This window comes from Antechinus flavipes, chromosome 1, assembly GCF_016432865.1.
Source record: "Antechinus flavipes isolate AdamAnt ecotype Samford, QLD, Australia chromosome 1, AdamAnt_v2, whole genome shotgun sequence".
NCBI lineage: Eukaryota > Metazoa > Chordata > Mammalia > Dasyuromorphia > Dasyuridae > Antechinus > Antechinus flavipes.
Genome location: NC_067398.1, coordinates 716,537,682 through 716,559,239, shown reverse-complemented (window position 1 = coordinate 716,559,239; position 21,558 = coordinate 716,537,682). Strand labels below are relative to the sequence as shown.

The window sequence follows — 21,558 nt, the reverse complement described above, 5'->3', positions numbered from 1 at the left end:
CAGCAGCAGCCGCTGCCGGGCCCCAGCACCAGCCCAGGCGGCGCGCGCCCCCAGCGGGCCCGGGAAAAGGAGCGCGCGCTCGCGCCACCACGCCAGCGCCCCCTGGCGGTCGGAGGGGGCGCAACCCAGCTCCGCCACCGAGGCGCGCTTGCTGGGAGGGCGGGCTCGTCCCCAGGTCCTCCGGGAGCCCCACTCGCCAGCCCAGAGGCGCAGCCAGGCAGCCGGGCAGCCGGGCGGGCATGTGGGCGGGAGAGGCGGCCTGCCAGGTGTAGACGCGCCCGCCCGCACGTGCAGCCCAGCAGCAGCAGCAGCAGCAGCCCCCGTGGCGGCGGCGCGCCCGCTCCGCCAGCCTTGCCCCTACCTGCCCGCCGTGCCCACCTGCAGCCATGGAGCGGGTCAGCGACGCGGCGGCGGCCTCCTGCGGCGGGGGCGGCGGCGGCGCCGGGGCCCCGGGCCCCTCGGCGGGCTGCTACACCTACCAGGTGAGCCGGCACAGCACGGACATGCTGCACAACCTGAACCAGCAGCGCAAGAACGGCGGCCGCTTCTGCGACGTGCTGCTGCGCGTGGGCGACGAGAGCTTCCCGGCCCACCGCGCCGTGCTGGCCGCCTGCAGCGAGTACTTCGAGTCGGTGTTCAGCGCCCAGCTGGGCGAGGGCGGCGCGCCGGGGGGCGCCGAGGCCGGGCCGCAGGACGTGGCGGCGGGCGCGCCGGGGGGCGCGGGCGGCGCGGGGCCCAGCCGCGAGCTGGAGATGCATACCATCAGCTCCAAGGTCTTCGGGGACATCCTGGACTTCGCGTACACGTCGCGTATTGTGGTGCGCCTCGAGAGCTTCCCCGAGCTCATGACCGCCGCCAAGTTCCTGCTCATGAGGTCCGTCATCGAGATCTGCCAGGAGGTCATCAAGCAGTCCAACGTGCAGATCCTGGTGCCCCCGGCCCGGGCCGACATCATGCTCTTCCGCCCCCCGGGGGCCGCCGACCTGGGCTTCCCCCTGGACATGACCAACGGAGCGGGCCTGGGGCCCAACGGCAATGGCATCGCGGGCAGCATGCCGCCGGAGGACGAGGCCGCCCGGGCCGCGGGGGCCGCCATCGCGGGCCAGGCCTCCTTGCCCGTCCTGCCCGGGGTGGACCGCCTGCCCATGGTGGCCGGGCCCCTGTCCCCCCAGCTGCTGGCCTCTCCGTTCCAGAACGTGGGCGGCGGGGCCCCTCCCCTGACGGGCAAGCGGGGCCGGGGCCGCCCCCGCAAAGCCAACCTGCTGGACTCCATGATGTTCGGGTCCCCCGGCGGTCTCCGCGAAGCCGGCATCCTCCCCTGCGGCCTCTGCGGGAAGGTGTTCACCGACGCCAACCGCCTTCGGCAGCATGAGGCCCAGCATGGGGTCACCAGTCTCCAGCTGGGCTACATAGACATCCCCCCGCAGCGGGTGGGCGAGAACGGGCTGCCGCTCCCCGAGGACCCCGACGGCCCGCGCAAGAGGAGCCGCACCCGGAAGCAGGTGGCCTGCGAGATCTGCGGCAAGATCTTCCGAGACGTCTACCACCTGAACCGCCACAAGCTCTCGCACTCCGGGGAGAAGCCCTACTCCTGCCCCGTGTGCGGCCTGCGCTTCAAACGGAAAGACAGGATGTCCTACCACGTCCGCTCCCACGACGGCTCCGTGGGCAAGCCCTACATCTGCCAGAGCTGCGGCAAAGGCTTCTCCAGGTAAGAGCCGGGGGGCTGCCCTCGGGGCGCCCCCGCCCCCTCCCTGGCGCCCCGCCCCCTCCCTGGCGCCCCACCCCCTCCGGCCCCGCTTGGTGCCCCCTGGCCCCCTCCGTCGCCCCTCTGGGGTCCACTCGCCTTCTTCCCCTGCCGAGCTCACTTGGAGGCCCTGCCCGGCCTTGGGGGTGCTCAGGCCTTGGTCTGGCCCACTCCCCGGGGCTTCTCTCCAGGACGGGCTTCCCTGTGGGCAGAGGGTCCCCAGCACCCTGCTAGGCCCCTTCCACTCCCACGCCCGTGGGAAGAGGCGAGGCCCCTTTATGCCTCCGTGGCCTGCACCCTGCTTGGGGCCCTTCTGGGGGGAGGGGCTGGGAGGCCTCTGGGCCCTGAGCGAGTCCGAGCTTGGCGCGTGTCCAACGGGGAGGGATTTCCATTCCCCTCGCAGGTTTCAGAGCCCCCCCCCCCCCCCCCCTCTGCTGGGCTCTAGGGCTGTTGGCCAGGACTCACCCCCCCAGCCTCCGAGTCCCCACACCACGGCCGCTGCCCCGCTGGTCACATGTACGTGCCACACGCAGACACATGGGATATTTATACGCACATAGCACGTACCACACACATCTACATGCAACCCACGCGTGACCCCCATTAGCACACAGGTGCACATGTTATGGCTACACGGCCCCACGGGCGCGACACGCAGACAGCAGTGACCTCGTGGACGTCCCCCCCCAGGCTTTGGACCCTTGCCCACGTGTAGCCCGTGTACGCGCTGTGCCCGCCCGCGAGGAGTACATAGCCACATGTTCCCGCCCGCTCACACACGCACGTCAGGTGCACATTTATACTGCCCGCAGCCACACCCACGGGCCCACCCACCCCCTCTTCCCGCCCCACTCACACATGTGCGCCATCCCGTGCTGCCACAGCGCAGCGCACAGCGAGCACGCGGGCCGGTTCTGCTACGGCTGCGTTCGTGCGTCCCTCACGTGCCCCCCCACAAATACGCCCCCACCTGGCTAAACCACACACATGCCCGCGGCATCGCCACACACGCGTGAACACACACAGGTGTAGACCTGTACACACCTCACACACCCACACGCTCCCCACATACACCCACGTCTACACCAAACACACTGTACACCACACGTGTGAACCCACATACATACCTCTACGTGTGACTCACTGTACACATGTGTGTGCCCCACGTCTTTGCCTTTACACCCCCCACTTGTGTCTATACCAAACACACGCCTCTACACACATACGTGTGCCCCCACATGTATACACATGAGAGGCACGCCCTCACACATACACTTGCACCCCCCACACGTCTACACCAAACACACGCCTCTATGCACATACATGTGCCCCCACTTGCATACACTCCCCTCTCACACATACACATATCCCCCACGTCTACACCAAACACAGGCTCGCTCACACTCCCCCATGGGCTCCTCTGACACCCTCCTCTGCTAGGATCGGTTCGGCTAAGCTGAAACCTTGTGGGGGTGCTGGCCCTGCAGCCTCGGACCCCTGCCCCCGCCCTGTGTCCCCCAGATAGCCCCTGGGGCCGGCCCGTCCCTCTTCGGGGGGAGGGGGAGAGGGATGAGGACCCCGGCCTTGGGCGGGCCTCTGGCTGGAGGTTTTCTCCTGCACGGCTGAGGCAGCTCTGAGGCTGGGGGGGCAGACGACCAAGCCCCGGGCCGGGGGTCTTGGAGGGGGGTGGGGAGCAGTAGCCGGCCTGTGCTGCGGCCGCCCCGGAACCAGTCCTACCGGTTGGGAGGCCCCTGCCTCCCCCCTCCCCCCCATCAGGTCGAGCCAGTCAGCTGCGGCCTCAGCGCCCCCTGGTCTGCCGGCCGTTCTCCAGGGAGCAGACGCGGGCCCCGCTCGGGGATTGGCTGCTGACTGGAGAAGGGGGGGGGAGGCCCGGCAGGCCCTGGGTTTGGGCCAGAGAGGAGGCCGGAGCGCCCAGGTCCCCTGCTCTCCGGAGAGGGACCAGCCCGGGGGTCTCTCGGGGCCTGGGAAGGGGGTGGCTGGGCCCCGGGCTGTGGCCGTGTGCCCCTCCCCCCTGCCAAGGGCCCCCGTGACCGCCTGCTCTTCCTTTCCTTTTCAGGCCGGATCATCTGAATGGACACATCAAGCAGGTGCACACGTCCGAGAGGCCTCACAAGTGCCAGGTAGGGGCGGCCCCGGGTGGGGAGAGGGGCCGAGGCCGGTTCCCGCGGCCCGGGGCGTCTGGCCACGTCTGGGCCCGGGAGCGAGCCGTCGTGCCTGTGCGCTGGGCGGGGGCCCGGCTGGCAGAAGCTTTGCACGCCTCCCTCCTCCCCGCGAGCTCTCGCTGCCGCCGCCTCCCAGGCTCCTCGCCCCGCTCCCCCTTTGCTGGGGCTGTGGTCTCTCGCGGGAACTGCTCCCTGCTTGAGGGCCCCGCCTGGCGGGGGGTGCTTCCGGACGCAGCCGACTCTCCCCCAGCACGAGGACGGCTGGAGAGAACGGGTCTCACGAGGCCGCCCGAGACCCTCGGCGTGGGGCGTTTTGCTCTCTTCCCCCACCCCGCTCCCTGCCGCGGGCTCCGTTCCCTGCCCACGGGCTGCGGGATGGGAGGGAGGGGCTGAGCCCCCTCTGGAGCCCCCGGACTTGGGCCATTAAGACTTGATGTGTATGGGGGGAGCCCGTGATCTCTGCTTACCTTTCTCGAGAAGAAGGCCTCGGGGGTCTCCCCAGACCCAAGTCTCTTCTCCGGGCGCTTTCGGTCGGTGGGAGGCGCTCCTCCCCAGCCCGGACAGGTAGGTGGCTGGGCCTTGCCTCTGGCCAGCCGGCTGAGCTAGGACTCTGGCCCCGAGTCCGGGGCTTCCCTCTCGCCGTCCTCCCGGCTCGGAGCCGGCCCGGGCCGGGCCTCGAGATTCCGGGTCGGCCCAGACGCTTTCACTCTGGGGAGTGTTGGGGCTCCTTCTCCATGAACATGTCCCTCTCCCTTTGTCCGGGGCCTCCTTTCCTCGGAGGAGGAGGAGGAGGAGGAGGAGGAGGAGGAGGAAGGCTACACGTTCGTTCCCCTGCATCCCCATCCATCTTTCCCCCTCCCCCACCATTGGCGGCTTCAGAAAGTTAGAAGCCCACCAGGAGCATCGTCGGGTCTAGCGCCCCCTGCTGGGCGTCCAAGCCCCTCTTCAGGCCTACTTGGGGAGGGCGAGGACTTTGCAAATTCGCCCTTTTTAAGTTAAATCTCCCAGGGAGGAGCCAGGAGAGTCCTCGGCCTGCAGGGGGAGATGAGGCAGCCTGGAGGGGACCCCACCAGGGAGCGCAGCCGGCTTTGGGGCCCCGGTGGCCCCCCGAGGCCCCGGGCAGGCCCTGCAGATCCGCGCCTCTGGCCCCACGCAGACCCTGGCTTGCTAGCGCCCCGTACTGCGCCTGGCCCCAGCGGGGCGCCCCCAGAGGGCACGGGGGCATTGCGCCCGGCGGCCAGGAGGTAACCTGCGCTTTCTGCCCTTTTCCAGGTGTGGGGAGGGAGCAGCAGCGGCCTGCCGCCCCTGGAAACTCTGCCTAGCGACCTGGCCTCATGGGACTTTGCCCAGCCTGCTTTGTGGAGGTCGGCCCACCCTGTTCCTGATACCGCCTTTTCCCTTTCCTTAAAAAAATCCTTCCAGGCCCTCGATAATCTGGGCCCAGCACACTCCGGCAGCCATCTCTTCTGCTCCGCCCCGCCTGGCTACTTGAGGCAGGGCTGGGCCCCCCCAGAGGGCAGTCGGGCATTTGCCCAGTGGCCTGTGGGATAACGGGCCCCTGCTTGGGGCGTTTGTCCTGGGGTGGGGAGAGGGGGTCCCTGCCAAGTCAGCCCGGCGGCCCCAGGAGGGCCCCCCAGCCCAGCAGCCGCCTCGGTCTCCATCCTTTGCCTCTTCCTGGGGGCGATGGGTTCTTGCCCATCTCGGGGCTTCTTGTTTGTGGGGAGGCTCCCCACTGGGCCCCCTGGAGGAGGTTCCTCCTCCCCAAGGCGAGGACTGGTGCTCCAGGGGGCTCCGCTGGGACTGCCTCCCCCTCCTCCTCGGGACTCTCGGGCGGCTTTCTCGGGGACCGACGGTCCTCTCGGCACCGGGCCCGGTGTCTCCCCTCCCTGGGCGGCGCCGGCCGCTCCAGAGCTCAGCGCTCCCTCGGGACCAGCTCCAGGAAGCGGCCGCCCGAGATGCCCATCCTTGCCCTGAACCAGCTAGCGGTCTCATCCTCCGGGGCAGCCGCTGCGCCCCCTCCCGGCAGTCCCGACTCCCCCCAGGCGAGCGGCCCTGTGGTCCCTCTCCCTTCATCTCTGGCTTAGAGTTAGACCCTCGGGTTCTTGAGGTTTATTCGGGCAGGAAGTAGCTTGGCTTTGGGAAGGCGCTCGAGCAGACCCCGAAACAGCACTCCGCGCTCCTCCTGCTCTTCCGGGGGCTCCCCTGGGAACGGGGCCTCCCCGATAAAGTTATTCTAACCTTGAAGCCTGTGTGTGTTTTGTCTCTGGTCTTGGGGAGCTCTGGGCTCCCCCGGCCCCTCAAATCCAGGGTCGCGTGCACCCCCACCCACGCCCACGCACACGTGGCGGGCCCCGCTCCCCTGACCAAGGACACTCGGGCGTCTGCTTCCCTCGGCCTGCCCTGGGGTGGACCTTCCCTCCACACGGGCCTAGGGTTCGACTGAAGCTGCAGCCGGACAGTGTGGGCCGTAGTGTAGACGGGAGTCCTGTTTTGTTTGGCGCGGCCCCATCAGAGAGCTGATGGCACCGGGGCTTCGGCATCAGCCCCAGAGGCCCAGAGGTCGAGAGCCGAAGCTTCAGGCCCGGGGTGGCCAGGCTGGGCCAACGGCCTGTCCACGGCCGTGTCCTCCGATGGTCCTAGCATCCTGGGCTTGAGGAGACCCCTGAAAGCTTTCCACCATCCCCCACCCCCTGGTCCAGTGGAAAGGGTCTTCTGCTAGGATCAGGAAGTTCAAATGTCACAGCGAAACTTACTGGCTTTGTTACTTTGGGCAAGTCCCATATCTAGGCAGCTTGGGTTCCTCATCTGTGGAATGGGTGTGAGAAGACCCCAGGCCCTCCCTCACTTCCTGGATTTGTTGTGAGGTGGGGTCTGTGGAGTGCTATAGGGGTCTCTGAAGTGGTCACTTTGCTGAGGAAGCAACCTGAGGCCCAGAAGGAGAGGAGGAAGAAAGAAGAGGAAGGAAGGGAGAAGGGAGAAAGAAGGGGAGAGGAGGAAAAGAGGGAGAAAGAAGAAAGGAGAGATGGAGAAAAGAAGGGAGAGAGGAAAAGAAAAAGGAAGGGAGAAATAAGGAAGAGAGAGAAAGGGAAAAAAGGGAAGGAGAAAAAGGGAGAAAGAAGGGAGAAAGAAGGAGGAAAAGAGGAAGAAAGAAGAAAGATAGAAGGAGAGATGGAGAAAGAAGGAAAAGGGAAAAGGAAAGGGAGGAAGAAAAAGAGGAGAAAGAAGAAGAGAAGAAAGAAAGGAGGAAGAAAAAGAGGAAGAAAGAGGGAGAAAGAAGGTAAAAGGAGAGAGGGAGAAAGAAGGGAGAGGAAGGGAAAAGAAATGGAGAAAAAGAGGGAGAAAGAAGGAAGAGAAGGAGGAAAAGAGGGAGAAAGAAGAGAGAGAGAAAGAGAAAAAGGAAGAGAAAGAAGGGAAGGAGAAAAAGGGGAAGAGGAAGGGAGGGAGAAAAAGGAGAAAAGAAGTAAGAGAAGGAGAAAAAGAGGGAGAAAGAAGGGAGAGAAAGAAAAAGGAAGAGAAAGAAGGGAAGGAGAAAAAGGGGAAGAGGAAGGGAGGGAGAAAAAGAGGGAAAAAGAAGGAAGAGAAGGAGGAAAAGAGGGAGAAAGAAGAAGAGAGGGAGAAAAAAGAAAGATGAAGGAAGGGAGAAATAAGGAAGAGGGAGAGAGAAGGAAGAGAAGAAAGAAAAGGGAGAAAGAAGGCGAGATGGAGAAAGAAGGGAGAGAGAAAAAGAAAAAGGAAGGGAGAAATAAGGAAGAGAGAGAAAAGGGAAAAAAGGGAAGGAGAAAAAGGGAGAAAGAAGGGAGAGAGAGAAAGAGAAAAAGAGGAAGAAAGAAGAAAGATAGAAGGAGAGATGGAGAAAGAAGGAAAAGGGAAAAGGAAAGGGAGGAAGAAAAAGAGGAAGAAAGAAGAAAGGAGGAAGAGAAGAAAGAAAAGAGGGAGAAAGAAGAAGAGAAGAAAGAGGGAGAAAGAAGGTAAAAGGAGAGAGGGAGAAAGAAGGGAGAGGAAGGGAAAAGAAATGGAGAAAAAGAGGGAGAAAGAAGGAAGAGAAGGAGGAAAAGAGGGAGAAAGAAGAGAGAGAGAAAGAGAAAAAGGAAGAGAAAGAAGGGAAGGAGAAAAAGGGGAAGAGGAAGGGAGGGAGAAAAAGGAGAAAAGAAGTAAGAGAAGGAGAAAAGAGGGAGAAAGAAGGGAGAGAAAGAAAAAGGAAGAGAAAGAAGGGAAGGAGAAAAAGGGGAAGAGGAAGGGAGGGAGAAAAAGAGGGAAAAAGAAGGAAGAGAAGGAGGAAAAGAGGGAGAAAGAAGAAGAGAGGGAGAAAAAAGAAAGATGAAGGAAGGGAGAAATAAGGAAGAGGGAGAGAGAAGGAAGAGAAGAAAGAAAGAAAAGGGAGAAAGAAGGCGAGATGGAGAAAGAAGGGAGAGAAAAGGGAACAAGGAAGGAAGAAGGGAGGGAGGAAAAGAGGGAGAAAGAAGGAAGAGAAGGAGGAAAAAAGGAGAAAGAACAAAGGAGAAAAAGAGGGGAAAAGGGAGAAATAAAGGAGGGGGAAAAGAAGAAAGAAAGGAGGGAGAAAAAGGGAAAAAGAAGGGAGGGAGAAAAAGGGAGAAAAGACAGAGGGAGAGGGGAGAGCGGGATGGGGAGGAAGGCGAGAGAAGAGGCAGAGCCTGGGGCTGCTGGGCAGAGCCCCCCTGCTGGCCTCCTCCCTTGAGCCTCAGTGCCCATTTCTGGGGGAGGTGGGCCCAGATCCCCAGGCCCGGGCTTTGGGTAAAAGCGCTGCCGCTGACGGGGGCTGTGAAACCGAGTCTGGCAGGCTAAGCTCTCCTCTGTCCCCTTGCCCTGCCTCTCCACATGGGCATGTCTAGACCTCCCAGGCCTGCCCTTGCCCGCTTGGCAGCTTGGGAACCCTGCCCAGGAGGCTGTGTGGTGGAGGCTGGCCTCTATGGTTTGGGGCTCTCCTCCCAGTGGGTGCATTCCCTCCTCTTCCTCCCTGTTTGTGCCACAGAGCGGGGGGAGGGGAGGAAAGAGCTGGGGGGGGTTCTGCTTCTCCTAGCTCTGGACCCTGCAGACTCAGCCGCCATCTTGTTCTCTCAGGCCCCCCCGGACTGGAGGAGGTCTGGGCAGGCTCCCCCAGATGTGAGGGGCCCAGGGGAGATCCCCAGAACAGGACAGACCTCCCCAGGCCCAGGTGGGATACGGGGAGTTCCCCGGCCAGAGGGTGGACGCCCTCTCTGGGCAAGACACGGCCCCTTTCTCTGCCCCTTCATTTCCCCCACTGTAAAGAGGGCCTGGTGAGAGCCTGCAGCTCCAGGGCTGGGGTCCCATTCGAACAGCGAATCGCACTAGGGGTTCAGGGCGCTCATGGCCCCGCCATCCCTCCTGTGCCGGGCTTCTGGGTGCTGGCAGTGGGAGACGGGCAGCTGCCCCCCACTGGCCCTGTCCCCTCCCCCTCCCCTGGGTCTCCTGGCTTCTTGGGCCCTGAGTGCTCCTGCCCGGTGGGTGGGAGCCAGCTGGGTTCGGGGCTCTGGGCACCTAGGCAGGTCACGGGGGGGGCGAGCAGTTCTTTCCTTGGTGCAGCCCTGCCCAGGCTTGCCCGTCCGACCCCAGGTCCTAGTGGGCTCATGTTCTTGGGTTCTCCCTTCACCCGGAGGAGTTCTGAGCCTGCCTGGGGCGGGGGGCTGGGCTCCTGGCCTCCGAGGGCCCTGATGTGCCAGGACTCAGCAGTCCTGGCTTTTGGGGCGGGGGCCCTGCCCCCATCTTTCTTCCTTCTTTCTGGGCCTGGACTTCTGCAGACCTGGAGTTTTCCTCCCCCTCGCTTGGACCGATTGGGATCTGCAAGGGCTGCCCTGGAGGGGAGATGGCGGGGAGGAGGCCGGGGGCCCTGAGAGCCGGGCTTCTCAGCACTATTCTCGGATTGGGAGGCGGGCGTCGCGGGCCGTCCTGGAGCAGATGGGAGCTGTCCTTGTAGGGGGCTATCCAGGGAAGGAGGAATCGATCTCAGAGGGCAGAACCAGGGGAAGTGGGGGTTGGAGTTCAGTGTCAGGGGAAAGTGATGAGCCCCCCGTCCTCAAGGGTCTGCAAACCCAGGCAAGATGGCCCCGAGGGGCGTTGTTGTGGGCTAGGAGGGGGTACTCTCACTTTGGAGATCCTGGTTATCCATGGAGATGGGAACTGCCCAATACGTTCTATTTCCAGGTGATGTTTTGCTCAGAGGAGTATTAAATGCATGTGACCCTCCCCGTGCGGTGATTGCTGAGTGGACGGGAGGAGAGGCTGTGGCCCGGAAGGGTCTGTTGACCAGGGAGAGCGGGCAGGGAGTTAGGCCAGTCAGGAATCGTGGGCGGGTGACCTTCTGAGGATGGTCCCCGGCTCCCGCGGAGGAAGGAGGCGCTGGGTGAGTCCGGGTCTCCTGGAGCTGAGCGCCAACTTGTGGCGCCTAACTTGGCGAAGTCCGCTCGCTTCCCTGCATTCTTCCCAGCCTGGTTTTCTCAGACAGAAAACCCCGGGGTGCCCGCCCTCCAGAGGCTTCCCCGGCGCTCTGGTTCTCAAACAGGCTCTTCACGCCGGTTCAGATGCGTTTCAGAACAGGACCCAAGTGCCTTTGGGGTCCGGTGGTCCCTGCTAACTGGGTGACCCTGCTCAAGCTGCTTCCCTGGCACCAAGTAGTGTATGGGTCCAGATCCTGCCTCGGACACTCCCCCTCTCCCCCTGCTTCGGTTTCCTCATCTGTCTAACAGAGGGCTTGGATTCAGTGACCCCTAAGATTCCCCCCAACTCTGGATCTGTGTTCCTGGGACCTTAAGTTTCTCTGGGCTCTTTTGGAGCGCTTCTTACCTGGGTTTGCGCTGCTTGGGCTCCCTTTCCTGAGCCCTGGGAGGCAAATGTTCCATGTGTATCGATCGGTACAAACCTAGTAGTGATTTTTCATCCCCCAGACTCTGCCTTTGCTCAGTATTTAGTAAGCCGTGACTCGTGGGAAATGCCCTTCTTCAAGGGAGCTTTGCCCGCAGCTCCGTCACTGCAGGCAGGCTGCTTTCTCTCTTTGTTCCTCATCTGTGCTCTGAGGTCCTCGGGGAAGCTTGATGGTGTGTGCTTCTTAACATTAGCAGGGATGCTGCCCCTGCGAGGGGATGGAGGGGACCACCCTGTAAGACACGTGGTCTGGGTGTCCAAGTCGGGGTCTGGACGTCTGAATTCTGGCTTTGGCTTTGAATAGCCAGGTGATCTTGGACAAGTGTGTGAGCCTCAGTTCCTTCAGCTCTAAAATTAGAATAACAACCTGAGCGCCTCCTGAGGGGTTAGGAGAATCCGAAAAGATCATGGCCGTAAAGGCGTTTGGGTACCTAATACCTGTGTAAAAGTACCTATGTAAAAGATGATGGTTTCTTGGGATTTTGGTTACTCTTTGTTTTAATCAAACGAAAGATTGAAATCTGTTCTCCCTAAAGAATATAACTAAGGCTACAACTGTGAATATAATTATAACTTGCTGTTTGGGGGCTTTAAAGTCCTGATTCTGGCAGTGCTCTTTATTTATTTTTATTTCAATTTTTAAAATTTATGTTATTGTTTTTATGTTATTCATTTTATTTATCTATTTTTTTTTTAGCATTTGTTAATGTTCATTTTTCAAAATTTGAGTTCTATATTTTCTCCTTCCCTCCTTTTTTCCCCACCTATTGAGAAGGCAAGCAATATGATAATCATTACACATGTGAAGGCATGCTGCTGTTCCATATTAACCATGTTGCACAGAATAAAAAAGCAAGAAAAATAAAGGAAGTGAAAAAAGTATGCTCAGTCTATACTCAGACTAAATCTGTTCTCTCTGGAGCGCATAGCATTTTTCTTTTTTCTTTTTTCTTTTTTTAATATTTTCTTTTATTTTATTTAATTATAACTTTATATTGACAGAATCTATGCCAGGGTAATTTTTTAACAACATTATCCCTTGCACTCGTTTCTGTTCCGATTTTTCCCCTCCCTCCCTCCACCCCCTCCCCCAGATGGCAAGCAGTCCTATATATGTTAGATATGTTGCAGTATATCCTAGATGCAATATGTGTGCAGAACTGAACAGTTCTCTTGTTGCACAGGGAGAATTGGATTCGGAAGGTAAAAATAACCCGGGAAGAAAAACAAAAATGCAAATAGTTCACATTCGTTTCCCAGTGTTCTTTCTTTGGGTGTAGCTGCTTCTGTCCGTCATTTATCAATTGAAACTCAGGTCTCTTTGTCAAAGAAATCCACTTCCATCAGAATACATCCTCATACAATATCATTGTCGAAGTGTATAATGATCTCCTGGTTCTGCTCATTTCACTTAGCATCAGTTCATGTAAGTCTCTCCAGGCTTCTCTGTATTCATCCTGCTGGTCATTTCTTACAGAACAATAATATTCCATAACATTCATATACCACAATTTACCCAACCATTCTCCAACTGATGGGCATCCATTCAATTTCCAGTTTCTAGCCACTACAAACAGGGCTGCCACAAACATTTTGGCACATACAGGTCCCTTTCCCTTCTTTAGTATCTCGCAGATAGCATTTTTCATTTCATTCTTTGGAATTGTCTTGCTTCGTTGTTTTGATCCGAGTAGCTAAGCCTTTCACGGTTGATCGTTGCACAATTTTGCTCTTACTGTGTATAATGTTCTCCTGGTTCTTCTCAATTCACTTTTGCATCGGCTAATGTAAGTCTTACCAGGTTTTTCTGAAATCGGCATCATTTCTTATAGGACAGTGGTATTCTGTCAGTATTGTTTTTAAATATGTTTTAAATTTTTTTCACTTGAGTGTTTGATATTTTTTCCATTAATTACATGTAAAGACAGTTTTCAACATTCACTTTTATAAGATTTTGAGTTCCAAAATTTTTTGTCCCCTCCCTTAACTTCCCCATGCCCAAGACAGCAAGCAATTTAATATAATATACATGTACAATTAATTTTAAACCTGTTTCCATATTCGTCATGTTTTGAAAGAAAAATCAGAACAAAAAGAGAAAACCATGAGAAAAAAAATCAACAAAAAGTGGAATAGTATGCTTTTATCCCTCTCCAGTCTCTGGATGCACATGACATTTTCCATACCAAATTTATTGGAATTCTCTTCGATCAGTGTATTTCTGAGAAGAGCTAAGTCTATCAATAGCTGATTATCACACAGTCTTGCTTTTATTGTATGCAATGTTCTGGTTCTGCTCACTTCATTCAGCATCAGTTCATGTCAGTCTTTCTACGTTTTTCTGAAGTCAGCCTGCTCATCATTTTTTATAGCACAATAATGTTTCATCACAATCATATACAAAACTTGTCTAGCCATTCCCCCATTAATGAGCATCCTCTAATTTTCAGTTCATCATCACAAAAAGAGCTTTTATGGAAAGAAGTCCTTTTTCCTTTTCTTTGATCTCTTTGGGATACCGCTAGTGATGGTATGGCTGGGTCAAAGAGTATGTCGTTTTATAGCTCTTTGGGCAGAGTTCCAAATAAATCTCCAGAATGGTAGGACTAGTCCATAAACCCCTCCGATCATGCATTAATATTCCAATTTTCCCTTCAGCATTCATCATTTTTCTTTTCTGTCATGGTAGCCAATCTGATAGGTATGATATGGTATTTCAGAGTTGTAGGGTTTTTGTTTGTTTGTTTGTTTGTTTGTTTGTTTGTTTTTTTCCTGTGGTAGTTGGGATTAAGTGACTTAGTTAAGTGGCTTAGGAAGCGTTAAGTGTCTGATGTCATATTTGAATTCAGGTCCTCCTGACTTCAGGGCTGATGCTCTTTCTATTCACTATACCAACTAGCTGCCCCAGTTTTTTTTTTTTAAATAGTGTTTTATTTTTTTTTTAATACATGCAAAGATAGTTTTATCTTTGTTAGAACCTTGTATTCCAGATTTTTCTTCCCCTTCCTTTCCCAAGACAGCTAGAAATTTGATATAGATTAAACATGCATGATTCTTCTAGATTTATTTCCATATTTGTCATGCTGCATAAGAAAAATCAGATCAAAAAGGTAGAAAAAAAAGAAAGAAAGATAAAAAAACAACAAACAACAACAATGAAAAGTGAAAATCCTATGCTTTTATCCACATTTAAGTCTCGATGGTTCTCTATCTGGATGTCAGTGGCCCATTCCATCAGAAACCTTTTGGAATTGCCTTGAATAACCTCCTTGCTGAAGAGAGCCATGTCTGTCAGAATTTATCATTCCATAATCTTGTTATTACTCTGTACAGTGATCTCCTGGTTCTGTTCATTTCACTCAGCATCAGTTCACGTAAGTCTTTCCAGGTGTTTCTGAAATCGATCTGCTCATCATTTCTTAAGAACAATAGTATTCCATCATAATCATATACTACAACTTCCAGCCATTCCCCACTGATGAGCATCCACTCCATTTCCAATTTCTTACCACTACAAAAAGGCTGCTACAAACATTTTTTGTTCCTTTTCCCTATTTATTATCTCTTTGGGATACAGGCCCAGTAGAGATACTGGATCAAAGGGTGTGTAGAGTTTTATAGCCCTTTGGGCATAATTCCAAATTGCTCTCAGATTTTTTTTTTAAATTTGCATTTCTTTGATTGATGGTGATTTAGAGTATTTTTTTCATAGGTCTATCCATAGCTTTAATTTCTTCTTCTGTAAACTGTGTTCATATCCTTTGATCATTTATCAATTTTTTATTTAAAATTTTTTTTAATAATAGCTTTTTATTTTCAAAATGTATGCAAAAATAGTTTTCAACATTCGCCCTTACAAAACCTTGTGTTCCAAATTTTTCTCCCTCTCTTTCCCCCACTCCCCTTGATAGGGGATAACAGGTGATCTAATATAGCTTAAACATGTACAATTATTCTAAACATTTTCACATTTATCATGGTGCACAAGAAAAATTAGGTCAAAAAGGGAAAAAAAAGGAAAAAAAAGCAAAGCAAGTAGCAATAAAAAAAGGTGAAAATACTATGTTGTGATCCCCATTCAGTCCCCATAGTCTTTCTGGGATGCAGGTGACTCTTTCTATCACAAGTCTCTTGGAATTGAAATGCTTCTTATTTTTATAAATTTAACTCAGTTCCCTATATATTTGAGAACTGAGGCATTTATCATAAAAACTTGCTGCAAATAATTTTCCCCCCAGTTAACTGTTTTCCTTCTAATTTTGGCTGCATTGTTTTTGTTTGGGAAAAACTTGTTAAATTTCGTGTTATCAGAACTGTCCATGTTAATTTCCTATGATCTTTTCTATTTTTTATTGGTTAATCTAACTTGGCTTTCCATCCTTCTTTCATATTGTCCTTTTTCAAAGGCCTTAGAGCCATCCAATCCAACCTCCTCATGTTATAGAGGACCCGAGAACCAGAGAGATTCATTTATTTGATTTATCAGAGCTCTCAAGTAGCAAGAAGTCCACGTATGGACCAGTCCCTCTGCCTCCAAATCCGGCATTTCTTCCTTTGTACCTTTTGGCATCTGATTCCTGCTAAGCTCTGTCCGCTTCTTCCCCAAACCTTCCTTCCTCTTCTCTGTTGACACCAGCCCAAATACCGGAACGTTTCCCTGATTTCCTCTTGAGAGTTCTTAGGACCCTGTGCTCAGTCTTCATTCCCCTGGATTTGGTCCCATCCCCATCACTTTCAGTGCAGCCAGAGGGCACCGTGGTACAGATAGGGCTAGATCTGTAGTCAGGGAGACTTGAATTCAAATGTGGTCTTAGGTACTTATGATCAGGGTGACTCTGGGCAAGTCACTTTAATCTGTGTCTGCCTCAGTTTCCTCAAGTAGGGATAACTAATAGCTCAGGGTGGTTGTGAGGAACAAATAAGATATTTGTAAAGGGCTTGGCATAGTATCTGGCACATAGTAGGTACTATATAAATATTCCTGGCCCTATCATGTATTTTTATCTCACTTTCTCTGGTATCACAGTTATTTATTGTCTGTCCTTTTTTCCCCAATAGATTTTAAGAGCAGATCTCTGTCTTTATGAATGTGTCTCAGTTGCCTATCACAGAGTCTTGTATACATTAGTGGCTTAATAATTGCTTGTTGGATGAATGAGTGAATATCGGGGAATTGATTTTGGAGAAGGAGATCTTCACCAGCTTAGATTAAAATGCCTTAAAAGTGTCCAAACCTGTTTCTCCCTTCCTGGATTGGTAATTCCCATGTAATAAGAAGCTATTCAGTCATCTCGTGGGCTTCAGTTATGCGAACCTAGAATTATATTCCAGGTTTATCCTCCATTGCCTTCCCTCTTCCCTGCTTCCCAGGAGCAGGTTTCCCTGTAGGCAATACCACCAGTCCCATATTTTGATGTCTACTTCTGAATTCTGCTACTGAATTTGAAGCAAGCTGAGAGAGGAAACACAGGTCTACACTAACCTGAAAAATCACTTTCAAATTCACCCAGATTTTTTTTTTTGGAATGTTAACTCAAACCATATTTTATTTTTTAATTTTTTTTCCTGTTTTTGCTTATTTGTTTTTTCATTTTCCCCAGTTACATGTAAGACAAGTTTTTTTTGTTTTTTTTTTGGGGGGGGTTACACATGTACATTCATTTTTTACATATTTCCATATAATGATGTTGGGAGAGAAAATTCAGAACAAAAGGGAAAAACCACGAGAGAAAAAAGCAGAAGAAAAAAAAAGTATACATAGCACATATAGATTTACATTCAATCTGCATAGTTCCCTTTCTAGATGTGGATGGGGTTTTCCATCCAAAATTTTTTGATTGGCCAGATTTGATACAGCTGAGCTGCTTTTTCCTTTTTTTTTTTTTTTTTTTTTTTTTAAATTATTACAGCTTTTTATTTACAAGATATGTGCATGGGTAATTTTTCAGCATTGACAATCCCCAAACCTTTTGTTCCAGCTTTTTCCCTCCTTCCCCCCACCTCCTCCCCCAGATGGTAGGTTGACCAATATATGTTAAATATGTTAAAGTATAAGTTAAATACAATCCAGCTGAGCTTCTTAATGTGCTCAGGAGAAGCAGCTAGGGGGCTTAGCAATTAGCACTGGGCCTAGATTCCTGAAGACAGATTAACCTTAGACACTTCCTGGGAAAGTCAGGTTAGCTATGCCTGCCTCAGTTTCCATCCATCCATCACATGGGAATAATAGCTCTTGCCTCCCCAGGTAATTGTAACTGTTAAGGGACTCAGCACGGGGCCAGGCATAGTAGGTGCTTCATCAAGGCTAGGTGACTGATTCAAAAGCCACATAGATTTTCTGTTCTGGGAGGAACTTCTAGTTCATATTTTGCCTTAAGATTAGGAAGAATGTGACAGTTATTAGAGGGGACAGACACAGGATCTGTGACTGAGGATAGGGGAAACTCCCTGCGGCCCCCTTAGAGACTCATACACTTGGCCAGGCTCACGCAGCCTGTGTCAGGGATATCAGGGATACGATTTAAATCCAGGGCTTCCTTGTTTCCCACGGCCAGGACTCTCTCCCCCTCCCCCACATGCCATGCTCCCTTTCATGAGCACAGTTAACAACAGTGACATTTAGATATTCTTTTAAACAAGAATATCTTCAAGATAAGTGCTTCCCAGGTGATCTCACTGAATTTTCCCACCAGCCCTGGGAGGTAGATGAGGACACTGAGTCTGAGCAAGAAAATGACTGGAGCCCTCTAAAAATTCCCAGCACTGTGGGCCCTTCCCCCTCCCCCATCTACTACCCTGAGCGCACCGGCTGGTGGAGGGGAGGCTTGGAAGCTGCTTAGAATTGGAAATGTTCTCTTGTTAGTGTGGCCCCAGCTAAAATCCTATTTCCTACGGAAGCCTTCTGCAAGGCTGGTGATTCCCAGCTCTTCCTTCCCTAAGAGAACTTGTTTGTTTGCTTGCTTGTGGTCTCTTTCTGCCATGTGAGCTCTTGAGGGCAGGGATTTTTCCTTTCTCTTCATCTTTCTTTCTTTCTTTCTTTCTTTCTTTCTTTCTTTCTTTCTTTCTTTCTTTCTTTCTTTCTTTCTTTCTTTCTTTCTTTCTCTTTCTTTCTTTCTTTCTTTCTTTCTTTCTTTCTTTCTTTCTTTCTTTCTTTCTTTCTTTCTTTCTTTCTTTCTTTCTTTCTTTCTTTCTTTCTTTTTTAATAGCTTTTTATTTACAAGATATACACATGGGTAATTTTACAGCATTGACAGTTGCAAATCCTTTTGTTCCAACTTTTCCCTCCTTCTCCCCACCTCCTCCCCCAGATGGCAGATTGACCAATACATGTTAAATATGTTAAAGTATAAATTAAATACAATATAAGTATATGTGTCCAAACAGTTATTTTGCTGTATAAATCTCTTGGTATTTCTAACTGGTAGCACCAGGCTTGGCACTTTAGTGCAATTTAAAGTCTTTAAAAAGCCCCTGCTTTGGGGGCACAGAGTAGAGATTACAAGTTACTTGGGCGGTCTGAGTCTCTGGCGAGACTTGGCCCTCCCCTTCTGTTTCCAATACTCCAGTAGGGATGGTTTCATTCTTTGCATCTGTATCCCTGGGGCCTACCACCATGTCTGGCGCCCAGAAGGGGTTTAATAAATATATCGGGATTTGAGGGATTGGTTGATTCGTGGCTGTGAGGATGTTGTTCCTGTTCACTCTCGCACACTGCCTCTGACCGTGTGGGCAGCGTGAGGCTGGCAAAGGGTTATTGAGCCTCATCAGAACTGCGGGCCAAATTTTGGGACACTTGGTCTCAGTTTGATCCCGGTCAAGTCATATGTAAAGATTCCCTGAAGTCCAGTGTCTCCCTGGGCACAGTATCCTGTCCCTTACACTCACCCTGACTTTCTTTCCCACCCACAGACCTGTAACGCCTCCTTTGCCACCCGTGACCGCCTGCGCTCCCACCTGGCCTGCCATGAAGACAAGGTACCCTGCCAGGTGTGTGGGAAGTACTTGAGGGCAGCCTACATGGCGGATCACCTGAAGAAACACAGCGAAGGACCAAGCAATTTCTGCAGTATCTGTAACCGAGGTAATCTTCCTGTTGTCTGGCATCCTAGCGGGGGGTGGTGAGCATGGGCTTTGTTACCGGGCTCGTGTGGCCGGCTCCCCAGCGCATCCCCGCTCGGCCACCTCCCAGTGGCGGCGCGGCCCGGCTTGGGCTTGCCTCGAAGCCGCTTGCTCGCTCGGGCTTGCGAGAGCTGCGCCTCCCCCAGATGTGGTTCTTTACGCCTTTTTAGGGACTGTGGGGAGCTGAGCGGAAGAAATCAAAGCTGTAAAGATGCCCGTCCATCTGTGTACTCTAAGGGGCAGGATTCTGTGCGTTTTGTAGGTACCGTTGAAATAATGCCCTGTGCTCGGGGATCACCCAGCCCGGCGCTGATGGCAGACTCCTCGTTTCTTCCGGTACCAAAGGGATGGCCAAGACCTTGGGGCATAAGTAGATGCCAAACAACCCGCTGAGTTCTTTGGCAAGAACGCATGTGTCCCAGGTCCAGTGGATTTTCAGTTGTGCAGAAAACCATTTGCATTGATTTCATTTCCATCTCTGGGTGGCCTAATTCTGATCGACACCCTCAGAGTGTCAGGAACACTTTGGGGGATCGGGGAAAGGACCGTGGCCCAGGGTTCCGTTGAGCCCAGAGGTTCCGTTTCCCATCTAGCTCTCTTGGCTGATAGGTAGTCTGGGAGAGGAGGAATTCGCAGCTCGGGTTCCTAAGGATCCTGAATCCAAAGTGCCATGCGGGGAAAGATGTGAAGGAGGGAATTGGGATGGTCGTGGCGGGGTTGAGGGATCTGTGTGAAACCCCTGAAACGTGGATTATTTCATCAGATGAGACTGTGCAGAGGTTAGAAGATTGAAGAGCTGTAGGCTCTTCAGGCCCAGTTCAGGGTGGGAAGAGCATTGGACTGTGGGATCAGAGATGTGGGTTCTCGCCTTGGCTCCGCCATTACTTGACACACGACTTCTCTGAAACTTAGTGTCCTTATCTGTGAAATGGGGCGAATAATACCTGCCCAGTTTTTCTCACAGGCTTGTTGTAAGGATTTGAAAGCAGATTTTGCAGTAAGGTGTTATTACTACTACTATGGGAGAGGGAGTGATAGCTGGCAATCTCCTGGGTAAGCCGTCTGTGTGATCCTTGGCTTGAAGAAGTTTTCAGATTTTAACAGGTGTGAAGTGATAATAGGAAAACAGCCCTCGGCAGAGGGATGGGGGTATTGCATGTCTCCCGATGGCTCACAGATGGAGGTTCCGGTGATATTGTGAGATGTCAGAGGGATAGGCAGTCACAATGTTGGAAATCGGAGGTTCGCCTTACTTGCTTCTAGGGACCTCTAGGAGCCCATGCTTTTCTTCAGCTGTCCCTAACAGGAGACATCTTTTCCAGAAAGCCAGGGGACCCTCAGGTGCTTCCTTGAGTCGGGTGTGCTACTTTTAGAGCGTGTGGTAGGCCAGCTGGCCTCTATTTGGAGGCCTCGTGTAACTGGCTTCAAGCGCTTGGGAGGTCGTGGGACATTGAGCCAAGGGGATTTCCTCCCTCCCCTCGTGGAGACGTCGTAACCCAGACAGGCCAGCGGTCGGCCAGCCTTTCAGCGTCTTCCAGCCTCGCGGTTCCAGACTTGGTGGGGGCCGGTGAGAGACAATGCCGGCCTTCCTGGGTGAATTAGACAATCCCGGCTATTGTCTCCAGGACGAGGGGACCCCGTGGAACTTCAGGAGCAGACTCGGCCCCGGACAATGAAGAGCAGACAATGGAGACCACGGGCTAAATAGAACACGGGAAAAAACCAAACAGATTGGAAACAGAGCCTGAATTAAACGGCAACTAACAGAAACTATTCACAGTTTACAAGATTTACATCGTTTTCTCTCCAGAATGGGTAGAGAGGGCGACGTGGCTGCTGGAACACACGCTTACTCTGAAACGGTGAAATCAAAGTTTTCCTCAGAAGGGCCATGTTGGGATGTCCTTGGGCCTCAGCCCTGGAGGCCGGTGGTCCCATCTCTGGAGGGCACCAGAAGGAAGCCAGCTTTAGTTCGAGTCATTCAGGGAAGCCCGGGGGGAGGAGAGGATCCAATTCTTAACAGAGGAGGAAAAAAAAAATAGTTGCTGAAGTGTTTGCTTTAATGTCTAAAGTCTAAGCCTTGAAGAGTGCTTTTCTTAGAACTGTGGTTCTAGGTTGGTTTCTTGTGCCGCCTGGAAGATGAGGCTCTCTCTGGCCGTCAGAGACGTTTTGAAGCTGTCATCTATGGACAGGGAGATCTAGAAGCTTCAAACATTGGTGTAGGGCCTTGACTCTGGCCTTTCTAGACAGTTGATGAATGCATTTATTAAGCGCCTGCTGTGTGCCAAGTATTGTGTTATATGGGGGGATACCAAGAATGGCAGAAGAAAGCTTTGGGTTCCAGAGCTGTCTCTTTTTGCCAGTGGGCTGTCCTAGAGACATTCCCACAGCCTTTCTTCTAGGGGTTATGGATATGGGATTATGATCACCGGCTCTGTTCCTCAGGCATGGTCAGATAGGAAAGCAGAGGTGGCCCCAGAGGAAGTCGTCTCCCGCGGGTCAGGTGGCCGGCCGCTTGCGAGGTGCTGTTCACGTTGGGGGGGAGGCTCTTTCTAAGGAAGCCAGACACGAGAGGGGACTGGAGCGGAAGTGGGCGGGCCGCGGCCGGTTTGT

The 21,558-nt window shown here is 53.1% G+C and overlaps 1 protein-coding gene across 3 annotated transcripts in view; it reads left to right on the top strand.

Annotated features, from left to right (window-relative positions):
* The first annotated feature begins 299 nt into the window (after positions 1-299).
* PATZ1 (POZ/BTB and AT hook containing zinc finger 1) overlaps positions 300-21,558 on the top strand; it is a 28,213-nt gene continuing 6,954 nt past the window's right edge. For 2 of the 3 annotated variants that reach the window (XM_051973160.1, XM_051973159.1), the window contains exons 1-3: positions 300-1,711; positions 3,825-3,888; positions 18,736-18,907. In XM_051973160.1, coding sequence (XP_051829120.1) covers positions 387-1,711; positions 3,825-3,888; positions 18,736-18,907 — 1,561 coding nt within the window. In that variant the 5' untranslated portion in view covers positions 300-386. Of the gene's footprint in view, positions 1,712-3,824; positions 3,889-5,202; positions 6,175-18,735; positions 18,908-21,558 lie in introns of those variants that run through there. The other variant, XM_051973161.1, reaches the window with a different exon arrangement.